Raw genomic sequence first — 20457 nt, forward strand, 5'->3', positions numbered from 1 at the left:
CGAGAAACACACAAGTTTAATGTAACTTGCGCTTTGTGCATGAATAAAACTAGCATGGACAGACCATCATTATGGAAAAGGTTTCAATCGAAAGGGGAAAGCCAGCTACCATATTGGAAATAATTTTACGATTCTGTTTATTTTTTAAGGGAAATATTGACGCGGAACAAACGGATTACAAAAAGCAACGTCCAACAAAGCAGAAATTTTTAAAGCGGATCCTTTTTCATCTGTCGGCATTATCATGTGTTTTGGAGTAAATACTTTACATGGTTGGATTCTATGGATTAGCCTTGATGTCACCAAGTCATTTTCACGAACTAAAGATGTTGTAGACGGCCAGGGAACGTAATGGTGAGTTACGTCGGCTTCATAGTTTTGGGGTATCGAGTTTTTGACTCATCGTGATGTTTCTGTGATAAGTACATTTTGAAAATGTCATATCTCAAATCCAGGCAGCACGCCAGCGCAGTGGTTAGCCCGTGTGCGGCATAGTTCTGAGGTCGAGAGATCAAACCTTCCTGTGTGGAGTTTGCATGTTCTCCCTGTGCTTGCATGGGTTTCCTCCGGGAACTCCAGTTTAGTCCCACATTCCCAAAAAATGCATGCTAGGTTAATTGGCCGGTCCAAGGTGTGTATGAGCAAGTGACTTGTCTGTCTCTGTGTGCCCTGCGACTGGCTGGCAACCAGTTCAGGGTGTCCCCTGCCTACTGCCTGGAGATAGCTAGGATGGGCTCCAGAACCCATGCGACCCTACTGAGGATAAGCGGTGCAGATAATGGATGGATGGATACCTCAAATCCCAAGTGTTAAGCTTCCCAATGATATGAGGCATGACAGATTTTAGTGACATCGTACAGACACATATTCGTTGATCAAAAGTCCAGCGGCTCACCAGCAGAAGGTGCGCAAGCGCAGGAAGGCGTTGCAAGCAGATGTCATTTTACTTAAAATAGAAGTCCTGGACACGACAACATAAAGGTTGCACTCACCAGGACCTTGTGTGCAGACATCTCTCTTAAGAGAGTCATTTTGTAAGTGTAACTGCACTTTTTATCATATGTGAATGGAAACTGAAGGTTTGCACCAGATCAAATAGTAAATGAATAATAAAGCATAGTCTTTGCAGATGTTTAAACATGCTTTAGCTTCATTCTGTGATGCGTAGAACATAAAAAAATGGCATTCAAAAACTCCGGAAAACGCTTCAAAATTAAAGCCACAAAACACTATTTAAGCTGAAGATACTGAAGTAGTCATTTAAACTTAAATTAGTTTTTGTGTGCTATTTTGTTAGTTTACAGTTAGCATAAACTATAATGGAAATGAATTCAATGGCTGATTTGTTTTGTTGCAAATGCACAGTCATTAAAAACCATATGTTTATTCATCTCAGTGAGAGATAAAACATTAAAAAACAGTTAAATCATTGTTTCATGATCGGAATCTTACCCCATGAGTCATACTCAATTTTGAATTGTGAGGAACTCAAAGATTCCCACCCCAGACAATAATACCTGCAAGGCAGCAGTGAGAAGCAGCAGAGTCTTCCAAGAGGAAGTAGATGCTGCTGGTGGAGAGCAAAAGGCAGCAGACCAGTTCTGCCTCTGGTGCAGTGTAGAGGACTGCAGACAGCCACAAGACTTGCTGCACTTCTTCTTGCTCTGACTTGAAAAACATTAAAAACATGAACGTTTGATTTAACATTTTCCTTGATTTACTTCAGTGATCTACAGATACTGAAATGCCCAATTAAATTGATTGAACAGGTAATGATTCAAGTGAGCGTGATTCAAAAATTGTTCATTATTTTGAACATGTAAAATATTGAACGCAAAAATAAATGGCCAGTGTTATATTGAATCACAAATTATTTATATTTACAACCCAAGCTAAACTTAGCTTAACACATCAAATAATAAAAGCATAAGTCTAGAATATCAAATTAAAAAAAACAGTGGTAACTCTCTCTGCATACGACCTTAATTCATTCCAGGATCGTGATCGTAGCTCGAATTACTAGTGTAACGAGCACATTTTCCCGACATGAAATTTTTAAAAACTAAATGGCCCATTCCCGACCTCTGAAAGGATCAAAGTGAAACCTGAATAGCTATAAAACCCATCTACCTCATCACTAAAAACACATTCAAACAGTGTTTAAAGATAAAAACAAGATAATATTAACAAAATAAAATGTGAGTTTATTATGAGGGAGACACTGTAATGAAGGTGCGTGGTCGTGCAAAAGTGGGGAGGAGTGATGACGCACGACTTTTGATGATACGTAATCATTTGCTGTACACTTAGAATCAAAGTTACTGTACTCTAAAAAGACATGAACACAACTTTTTTCTACAGAATAATTATTATTTTTTGCTTGTTTCAGTTTTTATTCATCACTTTCTTTTCCCTTTTAGCTGGACTTGGAACACTATAACTTTCTACTGGTCTTTTGGGGAAAGACAACAACAACAAAAATAACTCATATCCAGCAGATAAGTATGCCTTAAAATGTTAGCGAATGAGATGAGGCAAGTGTCATCAAAAGAGAGCTGTCACATGACCAGTTGCCACTTTTTGTGAATGTTTTTTTAACGAAAGCAGCAACTTCCTCCCACTTCACCAGCACCTCGTTATTCTTCTTTCTGGTTTGTCCTCTTTGCTGTTCTTTTTGCTACAGGAATAAAACCTCCTCTGGAAATTATTGTAGCGAAGCACTGCATAAGTTCTCCCGCGGCTTTGTGATCGTCACTCGCAGCTTTCTGATTGCGTTCCTTAAAACGATCACTCAGACAAACACCACACTCGTGTTTTTTTTTTTATTATTTCTTGCTTCGTTTCAACTGTCAACATTCTCTTTTTTTCAGATGCCTTACAGTTTTTCTTTACGGAACTAATGGCTAAGGTCACAAAAAGGAGATGCTATAAAACGCAATTAAAGAAATGCTACCAAAAGAAAATTTCAGCGGAATACAGGTACTCTACAAGTATAAACAGGGTCGCAGAATCAGGTAACTGAGGGAAGGGGCAAGCGCAAACTGGACTGAAATGGTGGCGGTGAGTGGTGAGTTGTCTCGAGCTGTCCCTTGCAATGCTCGTGAACTGAATTTTGTTTCGCAAAGCAAGCAAGATTTGGTAAGAAAAATACTCCGGTATCGAAAATTCCACCTGAAGAGGGGCTCATATGAAGAGGTACCACTGTACTTTTCTATTGGAAAATGCTTTGGAATAATTTTCAGGCATATTAGAAGTATGAGTATGAGGGGAAAATGCACATGTGAGTTTTGTTTAATAAAACCACGAGATTGGCGGCTTGGTTCCCCCCCCCAAAATAATCTAACCAAAAACAAAAAACTGACGTGCATGGCTGTCCGTTCAGAAATTCCCGGAGACAATTGTCACAAAAATAATCACGATTGACGAATATATTGTTAAACCAATTAACAAGCTGCAACCCCTGGATTGTTTGGCATTCTTCCTTTGCCAACTAGCTCGTCAAATTGTACCTGGTGCCTGGACTCTGAATGCTGCTTGAGATTGGTTGTGTTTGCTCCTTTTACTGGCACCTTCTTGAGACAAAGTTTGCAAGACCGCCTCTTCTGTATTTTGGGGCTTAGGGCTGTCGTTCGGTGTAAACCCAATATGTGTAGAAAATACCGAAGTGGTGTGTGGTTTTGAACCTAAAAATTGACCTGCCGTCATGACCAAACACAGTGTTGTCTGCTTCTACGCGTGCGTCACTGCACGTCGACATTCAATCATTTCAGCTGAAAAGAAAATAAGACTGAAATTGCGAATGTGAAAACAATTCTTGAATTAGCGAGTAGACGAATGTCATATTTGTGACAGCCTTACTGACAGGTAGGTCGACAGAAATATAAAAAGTTAAGAATGGTGAACAACAAACACATGCGGTTGCACTGACTGAAAGGTGACTGAAATAAAGGTCCAGAGAGGGTGTCTTACCATTGCGATGTATCTCTGGAAATATGTCAGCAGCTGCTTCCTATCAAGGCCAGCCAAGAGCTTCAGGCTTAGGGAGAGACCCAGTGTGAGGTGGGGCGATGGCTGGTTCTCTTCTGGCCATAGATGAGGAAAGCTGTGAAGAGATTGATGAGAAAGAAGGAAGATTTAAGAAACATTTGCCCTAAATTATTCTAATAAACGTAGCACTCCATTAGTGAATAAAGACACAAGAAACAGTGGTTCTGTAAAACCAAATAAGAGTGAAGTCACACACATGCACTCGAGCAGTGATTTTCAATCACTGCGCCGCGACACACTAATTTGCCGTGAGAGATCGTCAGGTGTGCTGTGAGAAATTATCCAATGTCAACTTTTAAAATAAAAAAAATATATAAAACATTTATGAATCATTTTCTGCAAATATGTCATTGTCAAGTGTCTGTGCTGTAAAAACTGGGGGTGTTATACATTATATTGCAATTAAACATACTGTTCAGTGTCATTTTATAACATTTTTGGTAAGTGGTGTGCCGCAAAATTTTTCAAATGTAAAAAAACATGCCTTGAAGGGTTGAAAAAACACTGCACTAGAAGATAGCACTTGTACCTATGTGTTTTTTAGTCGTGGCGTTCAATGACATGAAATGGAGTCAATTAGATATTAGATATGAGTGTTTAATGTTTGTGGGGCCCGAGTTCGATATGGCCGTTACCTTTGCGCTAATTAGATAGGCGGGACTTGAAATTGGGGCCAATTCCCTTGCATTTTATTTCTCCCAAATCTATTTTTTTCCCCAAAACAATTTGCCACTCTATCCACCAGATAACCCCCAGGTTACATCATTGCCTGTATTTAGTATCAGAAGCATAAAACATTTACGGTATAATATAATGTATATTGTTCATAACAAAATTAAATATGGCACTCCAGGATAAACATGTAATTAAAGAAAAATAAAATAAAAAAGTATATTAGGACAGATAGGCAATATTTACAAGAATGACCAAAGTTCTCCTATTACTAATACAGCAAAGTGATTAAAAATGTAACTAAACCAAAATTTGGTGAAGTGCCTTACCTGCTGTTACTGTCTGATCTTTTGCTACTGTTACAACAGCACTGGTCTGCATCATTCACCTTGTGACCTAAGAACATGGTCAGGTGGACTATTAATAAACATATCCAACAGATGATATAATAGTAACCGTTAAAAGAACCATTGAGGATTTTATAAAATTACTATTTATATTAGTGCAACGATTGATCAGTCGATGAGCAAATTTGATATACATTGTACGCTAAATGAATTGAACCCGGGTCGCAGTGGTGAGAGCGCCGAAACGTAACCCCTAGAACACAAGTGATACAGATGACATAAAAAAGGCATTTGATTTTAGCTTATCATTACATTATTTTTACACGTGGTGCCAGAGACAAATGTCAGCGAATGGAAAAAACAGAAGGTTGTCCTGAAAGATAGAAATTAAAGCAAAAACGCACAACGAGGGTAAACAACTCGTAAGGTTTATTTCATAATGAATCAGACTTAACGTTTATTTATAGCTTTCAGAACGACTTTCATCTTGACAAAAAATAGTGTAATAATGAGATAATAGCTTATGCCTTCTGTGTATTATCTACATCATTGGTGTTCTACTAGTTAGAATTTGGCGCTCACACCCCACCCCCTGATTACCGCTGCATACAATGTTTTGCGATTGCGGTCAGCAATGTTTTAGGATTGATCCATCATTGCACAAATACGGTACTATACCGTAATACCTCATGTAATAATGCACACGAATAAATACTGTAAGAATTTTCAAATGCATCCACCAGTATTTTCCAGTATATGAGGCGCACTAGGTCACAAGTCTCACTTTCACATTTCTGGCCAATTTGGGGTGTTTAGGTGTGCCTTATAGTCCGGGAAATAAAGTATTTTATTATGCTTTAATCTGTATTCATTAACAAAGTACCTAATAAAATACATGGTTCAATTTGACAAATGACAAATTATTTTAAAAGTATCTTTTTTCTTCTGGAAAAACAATGAATGGAGAAAATCAAAACTGAAGAATGTTTATAATCATCACCTTGGGTGGTTTCTTCTCGCTGCTGGCAGGATCTGCATGGGAGGGGCAACGCCAGCATCTTCAGCCCTTCCAGAGCCTGTCTCTGCTGCCTCAGATCTTTGAAGAAGGCATTCTTATCCTGGGCCAGTGGGAAGAGCAGGAGCAGGCTTCCACCAGGAAGCAGTAGCACTGCTGTGTGGCTCAATCTGGACATGCCACAAAAATAGTGAACTCTCTTATATTCACAGCCTAACAGTATCATGAAAGGGGTTTGATAACCCTTGTGGCATGCAGGGACATAAGTACATATTAATGCTTTTTTGTATATTCAATCAAAGGGAGAGCATTGAAATACACTTAGAATCTCAAATTTCCCAGTTTGTGAGAACATGTAGATATTCATAACGGCATTGTGCTGTGATTTATGAACTTAGGAGCCAACCATATACTTTACACAAGGCGTGCTATGTACATTATTTGTACATATAAATATCAATTATATTTAATTATCTTTGACTTATCATAAACCTGGTGTATTTAAATGCCGGGATTTTGTTATTTTTCTCTTTAGTGCCGTGGAGCCAATTGTAAGCAAAGTAAAAAAAAAATGTTGAGTGGCGCCAAAGTCCAGATATAATAATAATGAGAAAGCATAATAATATTGTCTGCAACCCACTGACTGCAGCCCCCATGGCACAGGTATTGCACTCCATGGTGCATGTCGCACGTGAACATTTCTCGTGCTTTCCACCTTGTTGTTTCAAAATCAAGTTTCGTGAATTTCAATTGCGTGTGTGCCTCTTGGCACAGCTAAAGCACTTGTGTTCACCCTGATCTGCTTCAAATATAAACAACTGATTGATTAGTGGGATTAGTGGAAAAGGTAAACAATTTAAATAGAAAAATGTTCCATTCTCATCTATTATTAGTCAGCTGTTTGAATCCAAGTGGATCGTGACCTCTTTGGTACAACGTCAATAGGGGGCCGACTCAACCCAGCGACTATTGCCTGCCAACACCGACTTCGGCAGGATGGAAAGGAAATACTCAGCCGATGAAGCTGTGCATTTGGTCATGGAGGGAAAATCAGAACAGGAAGATTTTTTTTTCCTTTGACACCTTTAACTATTCTGAGGAGGATTTTAAACCTGATTGCCTAGTACAAGGAAGACAAATGTAATAGGTTTCTGACGACGATGAACCGGGTGATGTGGAGGAACAAGATATGGAGAAGGATCTGGGTGAGGAGAATGTGTAAGATGGTGTGGAAGAAGGCTTGAGAGCACAAAACATTTGGCGATCCAAAAATGAAAAAAATCATGTAGTCTCTATCACATGAATTGGCTGGCCACTTTGTGCCTCTGACACTGCCAGAACCCAGGCCAACTTTGCATCAGCAGCACCAATTAATTTTGATTTTTTACTGAGGAAATTATTGACCACATAGTAGCAATGACTAAAACGATCATGAGCTGGACTGCGATCACGGCACAGCAACTCTGTGAATACTTAGTTTTTAAAAATGTTTTTAAAACTTGGTGTTTTAGCTAGAATGTACAAGTCAAAAGACAAATCTAGAAAGAACCAGTGGGACAAAGAAACTGGGTTGTTCCATGTTTGTTGCAATGATAAATAAATAAGTTAAATATATGTTAAAAAAAGGCATGATGCCACTGAAAGATTTGAGTACTTCGAAGTCCAAAAATATTCATAGATGACTGAGTTATCACACTTCAAGTTCCAAATAATGTACATTGACATGCATAGTGCGAGTTTTTTGTCGCCTTTTTTTGACTTATATGAAGCTCTGATAAGGCCGTATGAAATATTCACCAAGGACTTTATAGTCACTTTGAGAATATGCACCGTCTTAAGGGGCGACGGGAGGATTACATAAGTGAAAAACTATGTCTCTCTCTCTCTGTTTTTTTTACCTTATTTGGCTCTCTTCCTATTCTCTTTTTTTCTCTTTCTCTTTTGCTTTCCCTCTTTCTCTCCTTTTCTTTTATTTCCTTCTCTCTATTTTTCATTGGATTTCTTTCTTTCTTTTTCACAACACCTCTTTTTATCTCATTTGTTCCTCACGTTCAGGTCTCTCTTCTCTCTTTCTCTCTTTGTCCCAAACCCTCTTTTTCTTGCCCTCTCTTTCTCTTTTTCTTTATCTCTAATCTTTTAGTCCGGTCCCCGAGAGAATGTTTGTTCTATCGTATGACCCCCGATTTAAAATGAATTTGACACCCCAGCGTTACACGCAATGCAATTTGGAGGCTAACACCCTAGCGTATGTTGCAATTTGAAAGTTATTGATTTAGTCTTGGTGTTTTTGTTTCATGAAACGGTGTCATTTTTCCACTCAGACCAGTACTACAGTGCACAGAAACTTCCTGGGTTTTACAAAGAAAATAATTGATCGTCGATGCTTGGTCTAACCTATCTGCCAGAATTGTTGTTCGGGCTTTTAGAAAGTGACTATGAAGGTGAATAAAGTGAACCTTTTAATGGAGATTTAGTGTAGCTGGCTCTGGTCATGAACGAAGGACAAAGATTTTGACGGTTTTGTTTGATATGGATTCCTGGTAAAATATGCGAGTGCCAAACTGTTTTTGAAAGATTTAGTTTGTTCGTGTGTTTTAGTTTGTAATCAACACTTTAAAAAAGCACAACAGAACACAGTTTTGCTTCCGTTGTATTTCTAAATATGCACACTTGTATTTATGTTTGTATTTTGTGAAACGCAGCTGCAGTCAGTGGGATTCCACGCCCTATCATGGTGTGCGACTAGTGTAGTGTTAAATACAGAAATAGAACCAGCTACGGAAACTGCATCTTTTAACACTGTGTGCGCTATGGTCGTAAAAATACGGTACGTGGCTATTTTTAAGCAGTTTTATGTGGGCTTTAATGTGAGTACCGTAAATTCCGGACTATAAGCCGCTACTCTGCGGCTTATTCAGTGATGCGGCCAATTTATGTAATTTTTCTAACGGCCGCCAGCTACGCTCAAGTACAAAAGGTAAGATTTAGACCGGTGGAATATATGCGCCGAGGAAGACTGCAACTTCTTGGCTTGTGCATAAATTAAATTAGCGTAAACATACCCTCATCATGCAAAATGCAAAAAGAAAGGCACATGACGCAGCTTTCAAGCTAAAAGCAATCGAGCAGTCCGATAAAGAAGGAGCGAGCGTGTTGCTAGCGTGTTTTGGAATAAGGGAGCGTGGGACGGCGTCTATATGGCAAAGTTTATTTCCGACACTGTGGAAGACAAATTTGATGGCTTCAGTTCTAAGGAGGAAGATGAGGGCGATTTACCGTTATTTTTACAAGTACGGTATGTTTTTTTAAAAGACCCGTTTACTGTGTTGCGAGCGTGTTGCTAGCATGTTGCTACCGTTAACTGCCCTGTCACAGGCACCGTTTGGGATGAAAGTTATATTATTATTATTATTCAAGCTTTGAAAACTCTCTCGGTGTACCGTCTTTCTTTGTAAATATGTGTAACCATGTAATCGCAACTGTATATTTTTTTAATGTATTTATTTTAGACACTTATTCTGATATGTTTTGCACGGGCGAATGAAAAAGAAGGGGCGGAACAAAGGCGGGTTGACGGGAAGTGGGGTAAAGGTGAGACCTGTTTGTGGACTCGGCGGACAATAGTGGATATACATTTTTCCCACCCTTACCTTTGGAAATATACACTTTTTTCCTTGGATTACTTTCAACCGGACCCGGACTCTGCAGGTCTGCATCAAACCTTAAGTACCGGTATCATTTTCCGTTCATTTTGCCGGCTGTGATTTTTGGACTGTATACTTTTATGAAGGACATTCAGTTTCAATCGCGGGACTTAAAGTCAGGTTTGGGTTAATTTGTGTTTGTGTTACATTTTTTTCAATGTGGGCGCATGCAACTTATAAAGAGGTGCGGTTTGTGTAAGTACAAAATCGGTTTTACCGTATTTTCCGCACTATAAGGCGCACCTAAAAGCCTTTATTTTTTTCAAAAGCTGACCATGCGCCTTATAATACAGTGCGCCTTATTTATGGATCAACTTTAAGTTTTCCAACTAACTTGCAGCCGCCAACTAGATTTTCCCCCGAACGCCAAGTAGTACGCGGTGTATGCTGGGATTTATTTACCGGCGTTTCATTGGCTAACCAATGTGTCAATCATCATTTGAATCGATCACTATTGGCTAAAGTTATTCGGAGGTCAAGGGGCGGATCCTTTTTATCATTTACAGGCTGCTATTGGCTTGAACGGCAAAACAAAGCCTGCAATTGGCCCAAAAAGACGTGTCAATCATCAGTTGAATCGATCGCTATTGGCTAAAGTTATTCGGAGGTCAAGAGGCGGATCCTTTTTATCATTTACAGGCTGGCATTGGCTTAGACGCCAAAACAAAGCCTGCAATTGGCCGAAAAAGATGAATGCGTATAGCACGTGGCTGACGGCACACAGAAAGCATTTTTTTCTATTCTGTATTTGTAATTATTTTATTCTCCTGGATTTACTGCACTCACGGATATAAGAGCACATTGGCTGCACATTATTATGAACACAATGACTTCGGTGAGCTACTCCGGGTTTTATATTGTCCCTGTATCTTGTTTCAGACTGAACTCGATGTATCTGTGATAAGCGGTGCAGATAATGGATGGAATGGAGTGTCTATTTTTAAATACAACTCAATTCCAAGTGTTTATTGTCATATGTAAACTAAAGTTGCGAGCGAAAAAGAAAATAGAAACTAAGGAATGTGTGGCATTTCTTGAATCCCAAGACTTTAACCATCCGAATGATGGAACGATGCATTTGAGTGACATCGTACGGACAACGCATCCGCACGTGTTCTCGACACGTATTTGCGTCTTTGCAAGCTTTGGGAATGTTAAGAGGGTAATAAGTTTGACTGAACTATCTGACTGTTTTGTCGACGTTCCCATTGTAGCGCCCTATCACCCGGTGCGCCTTATAGTGCGGAAAATACGGTACTCTTAAAATGTGTTGGGTTGGGTGCAGCTTATAATCAGGTGCACTCTATATTCCGGAATTTACGGTAGATCAAGTAATTTGTAACTCAGAGCAAGGCGCTACTTTTGTGTGTCAGTAATCCGGGGTATAACGGGATTACTTTTTAAATGAAGTAATTAGTAACATTAACTGCCGCATTTTCCACACTATAGGGCGCACCGGGTTATAGGACGCACCCCCCCAAAAAAAGTATTTGGTCCTATATCTTCCATACATAAGGCGCACCGGATTATAAGGCGCTACAATGGGAACGTCGACAAAACAGTCAGATATTTTAGTCAAACTTATTACCCCCTTAACATTCCGAAAGCTTGCAAAGAAGCAAATACGTGTCAAAGACACGTGCGGATGCGGTGTCCGTACGATGTCACTCAAATGCATCGTTCCAAATATCATTTGGAAGGTTAAAGTCTTGGGATTCAAGAAATGCCAACCATTCCTTAGTTTCTATTTTCTGTTTCGCTCGCAACTTTACTGTGCATATGACAATAAACACTTGGAATTGAGTTTAATCTAAAATAAGACCCATCACAGAAACTAGATCACTCTGAAACAAGATACTGGGAAAATATATAGCCGGAGTAGCTGACCGAAGTCGTTGCGTTCAATAATAATGTGCAACCATGGTCCTCTTATATCTGTGAGTGTAGTAACTCCAGGAGAGTAAAATATTTACAAATACAGAATGGTAAAACATGTTTCCTCTATGCCGTAGACAACCACAAAGGCTATTCACATTCATCTTTTTCGGCCAATTGCAGGCTTTGTTTTGCCCCTTTACCCTATGCGAGCCTGTAAATGATAAAAAGGATCCGCCCCCTTACCTTCAAATAACTTTAGCCAATAGTGATCGATTCAAATGATGATGGACACATCTTTTTCGGCCAATTGCAGGCTTTGTTTTGCCCCTTTAGCCTATGCGAGCCTGTAAATGATAAAAAGGATCCCCCCCTTTACCTCCGAATAACTTTAGCCAATAGTGATCGATTCAACTGATGATTGACAGGTGATCCCAAGAGCAAAGAAGTGTTCTGCTGGTTCGAGAGCATTCTCCGTCCGGGCACCGGTGCTGTGGAATGCTCTTCCCCCTGAGATCCGATCTGCAACCTCAGTGGAATTTTTTTAATCTAAGCTTAAAACTCACTTCTACTCTATAGCATATGAATAACCTACTCTTCTCGTCGGCCCCAGAGCAGGGGAATGTATAATAATAATCTGAAAAATAGTCTGTGTAATATAGTGTAATAACCTGTTGAGACGCTTTGTGATTTAGGGCTATACAAAAATAAAATGACTTGACTTGACATCTTTTTTGGCCAATTGCAGGGTTTGTTTTGCCCCTTTAGTCTATGCGAGCCTGTAAATGATAAAAAGGATTCGCCCCCCTTACCTCCGAATAACTTTGGCCAATAGTGATCGATTCAAATGATGATTGACACATTGGTTAGCCAATAAAACGCCGGTATATAAATCCCAGCATACACCAAGGACTACTTCGCGTTCGGGGAAAATCTAGTCGGCGGCTGCTTGCATTAGTTGGAAGACTTTGCGACCTAATATTGATCCATGTATAAGGCGCACTGTATTATAAGGCGCATGGTCAGCTTTTGAAAAAAAATAAGACTTTTAAGTGCGCCTTATAGTGCGGAAATTACGGTAATCACTTTTCTCAGTAACGCTCATAACACCTATTGTGGTATACCATTTTTACCTGCAGGGGTGTTCAGGGTGCAGACAGGAATTTATGGCAGTAGTCTTCCCAACATGAGAATAATTCTGGTTGGGATGAAGCACCACCGAGCTCAAAGGTATGCGGATAAGCTTGCACAAGTCCCGATGAAGTCCCGTGGAGTTCCTCTCGCTCTCCGATGAGATCTTTTCAAAGTCCATCTTCAACATCCATAAGTGTCGGTGGGTAAGAAAGAGCAGGGACGGTAGCTCCTCCGTGTGAGGTACACTGTTTGACAAGAGTTGGTGTGAGATAGAAGAGGGAGAAGGAGCGAAGGGCAGAAGGAAGCTTAGGTAGCCTCCCTGAGCTCCCACACATTCCTCTACTTCCCAAGAGTTCAGGAGGGAGCTGGGTAGGATTGTAGGTGGCTCTGCTATGACTTGTGTCAGTCTTTTCAGCTCTTCCCTTATTTTTTGGAGTTCCTGAGCCTCAGAGAAGAAGTAATAGTGAGCAGCACTGTTCTGGAGCCTAAGGGCCAGACAGGAGGCAGGAAGCTCGGAATGCAGGTAGAGTAGGAATTGTGGAAAAGGTAAAAGCTCGTCCAAGTTAAGACTTGACACAACTGCTTCTGTCGATGGACTCTGGTCTTTGTGCAGAAACACAGAAAGAGCAGATTAGTGGAATGGTTCCAAGTTTTTGGCATTTAAGGTCACCTGCCAAGGGAACCCTGTTAACAACGGTCCTAGATAAACCTACTTTGGCACACTGGAGACCCTAATAAGCTTAAATGATTATACCTATGTTATTGAAACGATAACCTGTCTAGCCGTAAAAAAACACCATTATACTAAGTGTACAGGACCTCATTATTCGAAGCATGGGTGGGAAAACTACAGCCCGCGGTCCAGTAGTAAATAACGTACTCCTAATAAAAAACAAAAATAGAGAAATTACTAAAAAAGAAATATATCAAATTTAATGCTTAAAATCAGGGATATATTTTGATTTCAGGCTGGAAATAAAAATACTGCAGAAATACTACAAAAATACCTCTACAGTAATAATAATACAAAATACTACTAGAGAAAAACTACAAAAATACAACCAGGGTAATATTAAAAAAATCTTAAATAAATACCCCAAAAAATACTTTTATGTAAATACTACAGAAATACAATAAAAATACCACTATGGAAATACAACCATAATACATCTTAAGAAATACCACAGAAAATACCACTACAGCAATAATTTAACACAAGAATACTACTACGGAAATATTACCGTAAATTTCGGACTATAAGCCGCTACTTTTTTCCCAAACTTTCAACCCTGCGGCTTATTCAGTGATGCGGACAATTTATTTAATTTTTCTAACGGCCGCCAGCAGCGCTCGAGTACAAAAGGTAAGATTTAGACTGCAACTTTTTAGCTTGTGCACAAACTTAATTAGCGTAGACATATCCTCATCATGCAAATTGCAAAAAGAAAGGCACATGATATATTCTTCAAGCTAAACGCAATCAAGCAGTCCGATATAGAAGAAAATAGAGCTACCGCACGTAAACTTTACTCAGCAAGCGTGATAGGAAGACGACTTTGATGACGTCAGTTATAAGGAGGAAGATGAGGACGGTTTAACGTGCTCTCTGCAAGTACGGTATGTTTTTTTAACAGAGCTGTTTATTGAGTTGCGAGCGTGTTGCTAGTAGCGTTTTGCTACCCTTCAGGCACGGTTTGGGATGAAAGTTATAATATCATTACTAAAGCTTTGAAAACTCTCTCGCTGTACCGTCTTTCTTTGTAAATATGTGTAACCATGTATAATATGTATTTGCAACTGTATATTTTTGTAATGTATTAATTTTAGAAACTTATTCTGATATGTTCTGCACGAGCAAATGAGAAAGAAGGGGCGGGGCAAACGCGGGCTGACGGGAAGTGGAGTAAAAGTGAGACATGTTTGTAAACGCGGCCGACAATAGTGGATATTTTTCCCACCCTTACCTTTGGAAATATACACTTTTTTCCTTGGATTACTTTCAACGGGCACCCGGACTCTGCAGATCTGCATTAAATCTTAAGTCATCATTTTCCGTTCATTTTGCCGGCTGAGTTTTTTAGACTGTATCGGGTATGGGTTAATTTCGTGTTTGTATTGCGTTTTTTCAATGTGGGCGCATGCGGCTAATATACAGGTGCGGCTTGTGTATGTACAAAATCAGTTTTCCTCCTGAAATGTGGTGGGTGCGGCTTATAATCAGGTGCGCGCTATAGTCCGGAATTTACGATACATGAGAAATACTACTCAAATACAACTACAGTAACATAGAAAAATACAAAATGTACTAAAAAACATATATTATGGAAATACTACAAGGATGGTACAGAAATAAAACTATGAAAATACTAATTCAGACAGAAATGCTACAAAAATACTAACAAAAACTAAAACCACAGTACAAAATTAAATATTAAAGTTAGTGGTTAAAATAGGGACACAATATATTATATTGTGCTTCAAAACCAATTAGATTAATCTCATCTATTTAACAACAACTATTAATAAATATAACATTTAAATGTTTGCATGTATATTTATTTATAAATGAAAAAAATTGGAAAGGTCTTAAGGATCGGCCCCTTGACCAAAAGCCAATGCAGCCCTCAACTTCAAATAGTTAGCCACCTCTTGATTTACAGGATAATAGAAAATGGCACCAGTCTCTTAACATCAAATTATTAAAGGGACAGTGTGTAATATTTACTGTTTCCTTGTGGTACAAAAAACTTTAATTCTGTAAAAAAAAAAAAAAGTTATTTTTATCAAAAAAATCATAAGTCGAGAAATTTGTATTTATTTTACATAATGGAATCTATACCTAGAGGTCGCCGCCATGTTTGTCTGGCCTCTTGTTGCTTGCTGTGGTACTGGTTTTTATTAATATTAGACAACAGTGCTATCTAGGGGTCAAACATTACACACTGGGCTTTTAAGGAGAGATATTCAGGCGAATCAACATTTGGGGGGAAAAGAAAAACTCGAAGTGGTGTTTTACTTCAATCACCTGTGGGTATTCTAGTGTTCTTTTGCTCCATGCAGTGCCACCTCACTTCTCACAAATACAGAGGGTGCCCTCATCTAAAGTCAATAGTATGTGAACGCACAACCATCATTCTCCGAACCATTTGCTGTGATTTTATTTTCTACCTCATGACTATATAGTTTGTCATTTAGCAGTTTTTAAGGGATCTCATCTGAAAAACATTTTTAAGAAGTAGGTGTCAAAAGTCAATCGGAAAAAAAATAAATGTCATAAACTTGGCAGCACGGTGGTTGAGTGGTTAGCGCATCAACGGCACAATTTTGAGGTCATGAGATTGAACATTCCTGTGAGGAGTTTGCATGTTCTCCCCGTGCTTGCGTGGGTTTTCTCCGGGCACTCCGGTTTCCTCCCACATTCCAAGAACATGCAAGTCAAGTTAATTGGCCGGTCCAAATTGTCAGTAGGTGTGAATGAGCGAGTAAGTTGTCTGTTTTTTTGTGCCCTGTGACTCGGTTTAGGGTGTCCACTGCCCGGAGATAGCTGGAATGGGCTCCAGCACCCTCGCGACCGTACTGAGGATAAGCGGAGAAGGTAATGAATGGATGTCATAAGCTTTTCCTTTGTATAGTTCAGACATTGTGTGTTTGTAGCAGAATGCAAATAGGTGCTTATCCTGGGAGGAACTTGGTTTGGATCTTACTTCCTGGTGAAAATCATCTCCACCATAAGAATGGTTCAAAAGTAAAATAAAACCATATAAATGTGCATAGTTTTAACTAAAAAAGGATTAAAAACCACTGCACGTCTTTTGAAAAAAAGAAAAAAAATGTTGTTTTTTTTACCTGCATCCAGATTTGTCCCTTTGCCATCATGTGAGAGACGTAGCAAGGCCAGAAAATGCTCCGTTAAGATCATGCACATAACGCTGTGCTCCACCACTTTCTCAATTTTAAGACAATAGCACCACAGCACATTGATGATTTTTACTTCAGCCCGCTCCTCACCGCGCGGGTCCAAGGGAGGAGCCAGCGACGAGTTCAAAACAGAATTACTGAGTCCCATTTCAAAGTAGCCATCCCTGGAATGCAGATTGCCAGCTTGTGTACCTTCCACACAGGATGAAACCTCTGTGGATGGACGCACTTCTTTATTGACCACTTCATCCACCTTTTCTTCCTCAGCTTCTACCTTAATCTCATTTTGATCCATTAGTGCAACATGGAGGCGTTTTTTAAGAAGGCTCATAAAGAGCTGGTTGGCAGAGGTAAGGGAGGAGATTTCAGAGGCAAGCAGAGGGCACCAAGTTGCAGGGAGACTCGAAGAGGAGGTGCACAGGCAACTGCAAGGAAAACATAACGGTTAATTGCTCATTATGTGGAAGAAAAAAAGATCCAAAAAAAAAAAAAGTCAGATTTCTTTGCTCACCAGGGCATTGTTATCGCAGAGGTGCTGTGCACACATTCACATTGGTGGGAGGCAGAGAGTTGTGCCTGCAACACAAACATTCAAACAATAAATCTGAAGGTTTTATTTATTTGAACATTGTTTCAATACAGATCTTTTAATCATATTCTCTCTTTGCAGCAAGGGTGGGCGGATCGATCCAAATATCAATATTATTAATACAAAGCAAGTACCATATTTTCGAGACTAAATTGCAGTTTCATAGTTCGGGGGACTTATAATCCAGTGAGAACCATAGGTAAAATTATTATCACTACATCATTGAGTTTTATTTTGTATTACCCGTACTGTGTATCACTTCACATGTTATTTTCACACTAAACCGCAAGAGGGCGCTCTATGCCTGTGTTGATAGTTTCAACCTTGACTGTGACGTAAAAGCTGAAAGAGAAAGACGGCGCAACGTCTAACTCCTGGGCCTCGTGGAAGTTGTTTACCGGTAAACCTAAAATGCTACTTATGCTCCGACTGTACCTTAAAAATGTATTTTCCTTCTTAAATCATAAATTTTTTGGTACTTAATTCACCCTTTCACCAATTTCTTTAGAGTGCTGCTTCTGTATCGATACAGTGCAGTCCTCCTCTCTCACCCACCGCCCTCGGTCACTTAAGTTTATGCCTTTTTTGTGTGACTGACAGGCACACTTTTAGCACCTCTCCTAAAAGGTCTGCTGCTGCATCTTGCCTGCATGGCAAAAGGGAGGGACAAATCTACGTGCGCACTCTTATCAGAAGCTAATAATGGCAGCAGCAAACAGAAAGCGCAGCACATACTTTTTTTTTGTATCAGAAAAGGACAATGCCATGTGTCATTTGTGAGGTAAATTGGTCCGCTACTGTGATAAATTGACATGAACACATGAAAAAACTTTCACCCTACAGAGAGGAGCGAGCTGCAACCAAAAATGTTAACATGTATCTGTTCTAGAACAAAACCCTATAAATTCATTGAGACTATGGCAAGAGAGACAAAAGAGGTTGTCATTACATTGCTGATTTATTTGGTTTGACTCTCTTTACTTTTGCCCTGTTATAGTTGTTTTAGTAAAAGTATTTTTTTTATATACTGTTAAAGGTTTTTACATTGTATTGTTTACAATATTTGCACGTTTTGACTTGATTTCCAAAATGTTATGCAATGGAAGTAATAGTTGACATGTTGACATTGTATTCTGTTACATTGCTGGTTTTTACTTGACTTCTGAATTTTGATCTGAAAGATGTTTCTGTTTATTTTGTACACTGTTAAAGTTTATATAGTTGTTATTTCATTTAATAGATTACAACTTTTTACTGCCTAAAATCTTTGTGTTTGTGATAAATATAAACTAACTCATGGGGGAGAGTTCAATTATTAATCATGACAATTACAAGCAAAAAGTATGGGTATCGGATCAGTATCGATTATTACTATCATTTATCTACTTGGATCTGATCGATACTAAAATATCCCATTATCGCCCACCCCTGCTTTGCAGCAAAACCTGCATTTATCTATGACAATTAAAAAAAGATGGCTGTCAGGGTAAGAAGTGGGGTGTTTGACCTGGGTGGTATCAGCAGACAGCAGGTGCACATTGGAGGAAGTTGCCGAGGAAAGGAAGATGGGCAGAATGGCGGATTCTTCTCTGCTGGTCATTTCTTCTAACAAGGCATACGGAAATGTCAGTTAATTAAACTACTAAGTATGGCATAATTAATGTAGATTTACTGTTGGATTAAAGTATTAAAAGAAGGGAAATGGACAATGAAAAAAAAAGTTTGTTTTCTGATAAAAAATAAAAGTTGATAATATACCTTTGAACAAAATGTCGACTTCCTATCTCTTTGGTATGCTTTTTCTCACACTTTAAACTAAGGGTGGGCTGATTGATCCATATATTAACATCATTGATACTGAATGAGTACCGAGATCGGATCGATACTGTTGTCTTGGGATCGAGACGGTCTTCCCATTTCAACTAGCACTAAAATAATGTAGTTAGTTGGTTTTAAGATTAAAACATGTAACAAAGTGTTCATACGTACGGGATTAAATTTTCTAATTGTACATTAAATGTTTTTATACAGCACTTCAGGTTGCAAAGATAAAAAGGTCCTATACAAAAAAAATTGAATTGAAGCATTTTAATTTTCAAACTTAATCAAATTGTTCTCACAGTTCATTTCCACACTGATTTTATTTTTCAAAATATTGTGCAATGTGAGCCACAGCGAAACATTCTTTTCCTACTCAGCCTCACCTCAATGTACTTATACAACACAATTCATAGTCCTGGTCTTTTCCTTTTAGTATATAACTGTAGATATTATTTATTTCATTGTATCCTGTTTTATTCTTCTTTTATAAACACCTTCCACTGGGGTTGCAAAGAAAATTTCATTGGCATTTTATGTTAATGAAATTAAAAAGAGTAGCTAAGAGAGAGGTCATCACCCTCCACAATGTCATGTTGGTTCTTCTTTATGTATGTTGTTACGCGAGTTCCAGCAAATGCTAAACAGTCAAAATCTTAAATCATAAATGGAAGGTGTTTTAGATGTCTTTTAGACATTGTTATATTTGTTTTTTAGGTACAAGGGTGTTTTTTTTTTGACTGACTTTTCTTCTGAAACTGTTGTCAGAGAAACGTATTTTTATATTGTAAAGTTTGCATTGTGGTTAAGGAATAAAAAATATAACATTTTTAATGCCCAAAACATTTGTGCTGTGTTTATCATCATTATCTCAGAGGAGCAGGCGATTCAATTACTCAATGATCATGACATTTCCAAGAAAAAAGTATTGGTATCAATCGATACTACCTTGTATTTACTTGGATCGTATTGATGCCAAAACTCCTAGTATCGCCCACCCCTACTTCAAACTAACCATAAGACATACTTAAAGGACACAAATATAGTTATTTAAAGCCCTTTGACAAAAAATATATTCATTTATGTGATTATGTTTTGCTTCTGGCACGTTTTCTTGTTAATCAGAATAACTACATTTCAGATTTGCAGTTGTATGAAAATGTTTGGGTACCCCTGAGCATTTCCAGGATTTTTCCCATATAAATCATTGGTTGTCCAGATCAGCAATTTCAGTTAATTATATCACATAGCAAACTAATGATATTTCAGAAGTTAAATTACATTTATAGGATTTACAGAGTGTAGGCAGGTGCATACATTTGGGTACCCTTGTTGTTT

The 20457-nt window shown here is 38.7% G+C and overlaps 1 protein-coding gene across 2 annotated transcripts in view; it reads right to left on the reverse strand.

The window, feature by feature from the left end:
• Positions 1 to 20457, reverse strand: part of nisch (nischarin) — a 55982-nt gene that overhangs the window by 9562 nt on the left and 25963 nt on the right. The window contains exons 14-21 of one of the 2 annotated variants that reach the window (XM_088337596.1): positions 18809 to 18903; positions 17224 to 17288; positions 16641 to 17137; positions 12794 to 13397; positions 6067 to 6251; positions 5049 to 5115; positions 3970 to 4102; positions 1518 to 1668 (exon numbers count right to left, since the gene is read on the reverse strand). In XM_088337596.1, coding sequence (XP_088193722.1) covers positions 1518 to 1668; positions 3970 to 4102; positions 5049 to 5115; positions 6067 to 6251; positions 12794 to 13397; positions 16641 to 17137; positions 17224 to 17288; positions 18809 to 18903 — 1797 coding nt within the window. Of the gene's footprint in view, positions 1 to 1517; positions 1669 to 3969; positions 4103 to 5048; positions 5116 to 6066; positions 6252 to 12793; positions 13398 to 16640; positions 17138 to 17223; positions 17289 to 18808; positions 18907 to 20457 lie in introns of both variants that reach the window. The other variant, XM_088337595.1, reaches the window with a different exon arrangement.

The sequence above is a fragment of the Urocampus carinirostris genome, chromosome 6 (assembly GCF_059441175.1).
Source record: "Urocampus carinirostris isolate Australia breed hairy pipefish chromosome 6, RoL_Ucar_1.0, whole genome shotgun sequence".
In the NCBI taxonomy this organism is placed as follows: Eukaryota; Metazoa; Chordata; class Actinopteri; order Syngnathiformes; family Syngnathidae; genus Urocampus; species Urocampus carinirostris.